General features: G+C 47.2%; 1 protein-coding gene across 1 annotated transcript; it reads left to right on the forward strand.

Annotated features, from left to right (window-relative positions):
• The first annotated feature begins 729 nt into the window (after positions 1 to 729).
• LOC102458002 (olfactory receptor 52M1-like) lies at positions 730 to 1677 on the forward strand. The gene has a single exon (XM_014578895.2). The coding sequence runs from the start codon at positions 730 to 732 to the stop codon at positions 1675 to 1677; it is 948 nt and encodes a 315-aa protein (XP_014434381.2).
• The last annotated feature ends 6279 nt before the right edge of the window (positions 1678 to 7956 follow it).

Here is a 7956-nt window from a genome sequence, read left to right on the forward strand (position 1 = left end):
CTGTGATTCTATGATACATAGGTATGTACAATCATGAGTGGTGTGGAGAGGATGAATAAAGAAAAGTTATTTATTAGTTCTCATAATAGAAGGACTAGAGGACACCAAATGAAATTAATGGGTAGCAGGTTTAAAACTAATAAGCAAAAGTTCTTCTTCACACAGCAACAGTCAACCTGTGGAACTCCTTGCCAGAGGAGGCTGTGAAGGCTAGAACTAGAACAGAGTTTAAAGAGAAGCTAGATAAATACATGGGGTTAAGGTCCATAAAAGGCTACTAGCCAGGGGATAAAATGGTGTCCCTGGCCTCTGTTTGTCAGAGGCTGGAGAGGGATGGCAGGAGACAAATCACTTGAACATTGTCTTCGGTCCACCCCCTCTGGGGCACCTGGTGCTGGCCACTGTCGGCAGACAGGATACTGGGCTAGATGGACCTTTGGTCTGACCCAGTATGGTCATTCTTATGTTCTTATATTATTATGTTCGTATTCTATGAGGACAAGATGAAAGCTGAAATGAATCTGGACAAAATGCAGAAACGGTCAAAGCAGGACTGTGAAAAGGGATTTAGGGTTCTGAGTGGACCAAAAGCTAACTACGCATGTAGAGTCTCATATTAATATTGTCTCTTTCCAGGTATTTGAACTACAACCACCACCCTAGAGAAACGTACGGTACCCGTAGGATACACTGTTCTGCCTCCCGGTCGGGCACTTTCTCCTTTAACCCATGTCAGGTTCCAACACCACCAACTTCACCAACTCCTCCATCTTCATCCTGCTGGGCATCCCTGGCCTGGAGTCAGTCTATGTCTGGATCTCCATCCCCTTCTGCACCATGTACGTCATTGCTGTCTTGGGGAACTTCACCATCCTCTTCATTGTGAAGAAGGAGACGAGCCTCCATGGTCCCATGTACTATTTCCTCTGCATGCTGGCCGTCACCGACATGGTTCTACCCACGTCCATCCTGCCTAAAACGTTGGCGATCTTCTGGTTCAATTCCACGGAGATTGATTTCAGTGCCTGCCTCACCCAGCTGTACTTCATTCACTGCTTCTCAGTGATGGAGTCAGGGATCTTCGTGGCCATGGCGTTTGATCGCTACGTGGCCATCTGCCATCCCCTGAGACATTCCACCATCCTGACAAATCATGTTGTGTCCCTGATTGGTGTGGCCATCGCGTTGCGCGGTGGTGTGCTTGTTATGGTCCATCCGCTCCTGGCGAGGAGTCGGCCCTATTGCAGAACCAACATCATCCCCCACTCATTCTGCGAGCACATGGCCGTGGTGAAGCTGGCCTGCGCTGACATCCGCGTCAGTAGCTACTACGGCCTCTTTGTGGTGTTCTGTGTGCTTGGTCTGGATGTGTTTTTTATCTCTGTGTCCTATTCCCAGATCCTCAGGGCCATCTTCAGCCTCCCCACAAAGGATGCCCGGCTCAAGACTTTTGGGACCTGCAGCTCCCACCTGTGCTCCATCTTAGCCTTTTATATCCCAGCCATCTTCTCCTCCCTCATGTACCGGTTTGGGCAAAATGTAGCCCTGCATTTCCACATTCTCATTGCCAATATGTACCTGCTGTTGCCCCCCATGCTGAACCCCATCATCTATGGGGCGAGGACCAAACAGATAAGGGGCAGTTTGCTCCAGCTCTTTACTTATAAAAGGACCTAAAGTTTTTCCCTTGTTCTCTGGCTTTCAGACTTAGTTACATGCAGAGCTGGGTGGTGACATGGTGCTGGGATGTTTTCTCTGAATCGCGGACTGGACAATCAGAGGGGTACTATATGTTTTGAGTCCTCACATTTTTGGACAATTGTTCTATGTACAACTTATTAACTCATAAATGCAACTTATTAACTCATAAATGCCTGCCTGGTGCGAAGGTTGCGGATCTCTCGAGGCATCTAGATAGACTTATGTGTAGTGCTGGGGAGAAGCCGGTGGTCATGGTACATGTAGGTACCAATGACGTAGGGAAGGGTAGGAGAGATGTCCTGGAGGCCAAATTTAGGCTGCTAGGAAAGAGACTGAAATCCAGGACATCTATGGTGGCGTTCTCGGAAAAGCTTCCAATTCCACACGCAGGGCCAGGTAGGCACGCAGAGCTTTAGAGTCTCAATGCGTGGATGAGACGATGGTGTAGGTAAGAGGGGTTTGGATTTATTAGGAACTGGGGACACTTTTGGGAGAGGGGGAGCCTATACAGGAAGGATGGGCTCCACCTAAACCAGGGTGGAACCAGACTGCTGGCACTAAACATTAATAAGGCCGTAGAGCAGTTTTTAAACTAAGAGATGGGGGAAAGCCGATTGGTGCGGAGATGCACGTAAATCGGAGAGAGACTTCTCTTAGAGGAGAATCCGTTGATAGAGATTCTCTAAGCTGTAGTCGGAAAGAGAGGAGGGGAGAGGGCAAACCATTGGCCAGAGCTGACAAACAACCGCATACAAACGAATCCAATGCATCAGGGAAGGGCAGACAAATAACCAGTGGCAAATTTTTAAAGTGCTTGTACACAAATGCTATGAGTCTGACTAATAAGATGAGTGAACTAGAGTACCTCGTATTAAATGAGGAGATTGACATAATAGGCATCGCTGAAACCTGGTGGAATGAGGAAAATCTGTGGGACACAATCATACCGGGATATAAAATATATAGAAAGGATAAAGCAGGCCGGGTGGGTGGCGGAGTGGCACTGTATGTGAAAGATAATGTAGAATCAAATGAAATAAAAATATTAAGTGAATCAACATGTTCCATAGAATCGCTATGGATAGAAATTCCATGCTCCAATAATAAGAAATTAGCAATAGGGATATATTACCGACCACCTGACCAAGACAGCGATACTGACATAGAAATGCTGAGGGAGATTAGAGAGGCTACCAAGATAGAGAACTCTATAATAATGGGGGATTTTAATTACCCCCATATTGACTGGATACATGTCACCTCAGGAAGAGAAGCGGAGATAAAATTTCCCAATGGCTTAAATGACTGCTTCTTGGAGCAGCTAGTGCAGGAACCCACAAGGGGAGAGGCAATTCTCGATTTAGTCCTGAGTGGAGTGCAGGATCAGGTCCAGGATATAACCGTTACAGGACCGCTTGGGAATAGTGACCATAATATAATAACATTCAACATTCCTGTGGTGGGAAGAACACCTCAGCAGTCCAGCACCCTGGCATTTAATTTCAAAAAGGGGAATTACACAAAAATGAGGAGGTTTGTTAAACAGAAATTAAAAGGCACAGTGACTAGAGCCAAATCCCTGAAAGCTGCATGGAAACTTTTTAAAGACACAATAATAGAGACCCAACTTAAATGTATACCCCAAATTAAAAAACATAGCAAGAGACCTAAAAAAGAGTCACCGTGGTTTAACCACCATGTCAAAGAAGCAGTGAGGGACAAAAAGGCATCTTTTAAGAAGTGGAAGTCCAATCCTAGTGAGATAAATAGAAAGGAACATAAACACTGTCAAATCAAGTGTAAACATGTAATAAGAAAAGCAAAAAAAGATTTTGAGGAACAGCTAGCCAAAAACTCAAAAAGAAATAACAAAATGTTTTTTAAGTACATTAGAAGCAGGAAGCCTGCTAAAAAGCCTGTGGGTCCCCTAGATGATCGAGCTATAAAAGGAGCAATCAAGGACGATAAAGCCATTGCGGAGAAACTAAATGATTTCTTTGCTTCAGTCTTCACGGCTGAGGATGTTGGGGAGATTCCTGAATCTGCACCGTCCTTTTTGGGTGATGAATCTGAGGAACTGTCCCGGATTGAAGTGTCATTAGAGGAGGTTTTGGAACAAATAGAAAAACTTAATGTTAACAAATCTCCGGGACCGGATGGCATTCATCCAAGGGTTCTAAAAGAATTTAAATGGGAAATTGCTGAGCTATTATCTGTAGTTTGTAACCTATCCTTTAAATCAGCTTCCGTACCTAATGACTGGAAGGTAGCCAACGTGACACCAATATTTAAAAAGGGCTCTAGAGGCGATCCTGGCAATTACAGACCGGTAAGTCTAACTTCAGTACCGGGCAAATTAGTCGAAACAATAGTAAAGAATAAAATTGTGACGCATGTAGAAGAACATAATTTGTTGGACAAAAGTCAACATGGTTTCTGTAAAGGGAAATCCTGTCTTACTAATCTATTAGAGTTCTTTGAAGGGGTTAACAAACATGCGGACAAGGGGGATCCAGTAGATATAGTATACTTGGATTTTCAGAGAGCCTTTGACAAGGTCCCTCACCAAAGGCTCTTGTGTAAATTACATGGCCATGGGATAAGAGGGAAGGTCCTTTCTTGGATTGAGAACTGGTTAAAAGACAGGAAACAAAGGGTAGGAATAAATGGTAAATTTTCAGATTGGAGAGGGGTAACTAGATAGTCAAGACAGAAGCAGACTGTGAGGGACTCCAAGAAGATCTCACCAAACTGAGTGATTGGGCAACAAAATGGCAAATGAAATGTAATGTGGATAAGTGTAAAGTAATGCACATCGGGAAAAATAACCCCAACTATACGTACAGTATGATGGGGGCTAATTTGGCTACGACAAATCAGGAAAGAGATCTTGGAGTTATCGTGGACAGTTCTCTGAAAACTTCCACACAGAGTGCAGCGGCGGTCAAAAAGGCAAATAGGATGCTAGGAATTATTAGGAAAGGGATAGAAAATAAGACCCAGAATATCTTACTGCCCCTGTATAAAACTATGGTACGCCCACATCTTGAATACTGTGTACAGATGTGGTCTCCTCACCCCGAAAAAGATATTTTGGCCTTGGAAAGGGTTCAGAAAAGGGCAACTAAAATGATTAGGGGTTTGGAACGGGACCCATATGAGGAGAGGCTAAAGAGACTGGGACATTTCAGTTTAGAAAAGAGGAGACTGAGGGGGGATATGATAGAGGTCTATAAAATCATGAGTGGTGTGGAGAAGGCTGATAAAGAAAAGTTATTTATTAGTTCCCATACTAGAAGAACTAGAGGACACCAAATGAAATTAATGGGTAGCAGGTTTAAAACTAATAAAAAGAAGTTCTTCTTCACACAGCGTGTTGTCAACCTGTGGAACTCCTTGCCAGAGGAGGCTGTGAAGGCTAGGACTATAATAGAGTTTAAAGAGAAGCTGGATAAATTCATGGAGGTTAGGTCCATAAAAGGCTATTAGCCAGGTGATAAAATGGTGTCCTTGGCCTCTGTTTGTCAGAGGCTGGAGAGGGATGGCAGGAGACAAATCGCTTGATCATTGTCTTCGGTCCACCCTCTCTGGGGCACCTGGTGTTGGCCACTGTCGGTAGACAGGATACTGGGCTAGATGGACCTTTGGTCTGACCCAGTACAGCTGTTCTTATGTTCTTATGTTCAGTGAGGCTAGTGGTGTTGCAATCCGTGGACTCGTAGTCCTTCTTAAACAGGGGAAATTTATTAAAGAAATAGCTAGAAAGTTCAGCAACAAAAACAGGTCTCCACACACCTCAGTATCCAGCCTGGTCTTGTTTGTTAACCAGTGACCACAGGTTGCTGTGAACAATGCACACTTATGTACAGCCCATCAATGTGTTTCAAGGAACCAAATCAGGGAAGCAGGTAAATCAAAGACCCTGAGCAAGGCCTTTCAATAGCAGCACAGTAGAAATAATAAATAATAATCTCCTTAAAAGTTTTTAAGGAAAGTAGTGACAGACGTGTGAATTAACATACTACACTAGATAAAAGGGTGTCATTGGTGCCAATTTGTTGCCACTCGGACATTGTGTTGACTGTCTAAGGTAAACGTGCGTGGGCAATAAAGCGGTTCCTTTTACCCCTTCCACTCCTGGGTCACCTGCTTCTTCTCTAACTCCCCCCACTGCTGTGCATCTCCTGCCCTTTGCCTTGGAGCCTCCGGGAGCCTCCCACTTGCTGTGCCGAGCAGGGAAGGGAGAGGAGGGCGCTGATGTCAGGGAGGATGGAGTGAGCAGGGGCGGGGCCTTGGAGAAGGGGCAGGAAGGAGGAGGGGGGGCAGGGGTGTTTGGGGGTGAGGTAGATCCTGGACTGCACTGACATTCAGAAAGTGATCTTGTGCTTAGCCAGGTCGGAGACCCTTGGCCACGGGCATCCAAACAGCCGTAGCAGGCAGGGCAGGGCAGGGCAGGGCAGGGCAAGGCTAGTTCGAACTAGCGGGGTAGTGTAGACAGACCCACTGACAATTAATAAAATAACATTCAGCATATTTAACGGACCAGGCCCGTTTCCTGATCCTATTCCTGACAACACTCATTAAAACGCCACAGAGCCAATAACAGACTCAGCTCTATGTTCAACCGGCCGTGCACCCCTCATATTCCTCTGGGACCTTCTTAAGCCTGGTGGCTCCTTATCCCGATTTTCTATTCCCCCGGGAACATCTGATCAATTTGAGGAATTTGGCCGTTTTCGTGATGATCTGGGTTCCCCCCCTTGGTTTCTGTGTCCTTTGGACATGCTGCTGTGCCTCCTACGAGCTCCAGTTGGATTAAAAGTCCATCCTCTTGGGTGGCCACTGCGTCTGGGGGTACCGCTCACTGGTGCAGTGTTTGACCGTTGTGTGATGGGGTGAGGCCACAGAAAACCCCTGGGGGGGAGGGAGCGGGCTTCCCAGGGTGCTGACAGCCACTGCCACTCGCCTTCCTGCGCTCTGGGGTTCCTCCCCACCCAGTGCTGCTGGGCCAGCTCCCCCAGACAAGGCCCCGAGCTGAGACCCCTGCGCCCCCGAGGAGCAGCACAGACACCGAACTGCTTCAGGTCCAAGGAGAGGGCAGTTTTGGGCCCAGCTTCCTGGGATACCCCTCCCCAGAGGGGATCAGAACCTGGGTACGCCCCTTTAGCAATGAACGGGGGAATGTGCCCACTGGTTGCCCCCTCTCCCCTACCCGGTAACAATTATTTGCACTGGGCTTGAGAGAAAATAAAAGTGGCTGTATGAAGTACCGGCAGTAGGACTGACGTGGTGATAAGTGAGAACAGGCCGAGCCAAGTCGGTTACAAATCAAAAGGAACAGAAAATGCTCGGCTGCGTCTAACACTAAAACCCTGAGCACAAACTCACCCGCAGACTGTCTCTTCTCCCACAAAGTCTCCAAACCAGGGCTGTCCCTCACCCGGGGGTCTGTAGTTCACCCTCCTCAGGTGTGCCCAGCCAGCCCAAAGGCCCAGACCCCTATTTCCTTTTCCATGGGATGTCACCTGGGCAGGAGGGGTCCCTTGCCCTGCCCCTGAGGCCTGGCTGAGGGCAAAGGGTTCCCGGCTCACACCCATTGCAGGGACCCTGCCAGCCCCAGGCCCCCCAGCCAGGAGGATCCCAAGGGAAGTGAAGGCTGAAGAAATGACCCACACGAAGGTCCCTGCCCACAAGACTCTGTGGCTGAGCTGTGAGGCCCACAAGCTCTGTGAGTCACAGTCTCACCCACCTGTCACACAACCCTGCTCCCCACCCCCAGCGGCTCCTCTACGGCTTCCTGGCTTCCCTCTCCACTCCTTAGGCAGGGCAAGCACATCAGGCATCCAGTGACCAGCACGTAGGAAGCTGGCAAGTGTATGAACTAATGAATTGTATCTGTTCCACCCCTCACCCCGCACAGAAAGGGCAGTGAATGCTTGAGTGTCTCTTAGGGTATGTCTACTCTGCACAGTTATTTCAGAATAAGCTATTCCGGAATAGTTATTCCGAACTAGCTTATTTCAAAATAGCATGTCTGCACTGCAGGGAAGCCTGAAAATGAGTCTGAGGCAGGCTCCCCTAATGTCGACGTGCTATCTCGATTTAGCACCCCAGGAGGAATCACTTAGAATGGCCCTGGAGAATGAAGGGGCTGTTTCAAAATAGCAAAAGTGGAGCATCGATACATGCCTTAGTTTGAAATAACTGTTTCATAATAGGAGTTATTCTTCATAGAATGAGGTTTACAGAAGTTGG

Source organism: Pelodiscus sinensis, chromosome 1 (assembly GCF_052426305.1).
Source record: "Pelodiscus sinensis isolate ZL-2025 chromosome 1, ASM5242630v1, whole genome shotgun sequence".
In the NCBI taxonomy this organism is placed as follows: Eukaryota; Metazoa; Chordata; order Testudines; family Trionychidae; genus Pelodiscus; species Pelodiscus sinensis.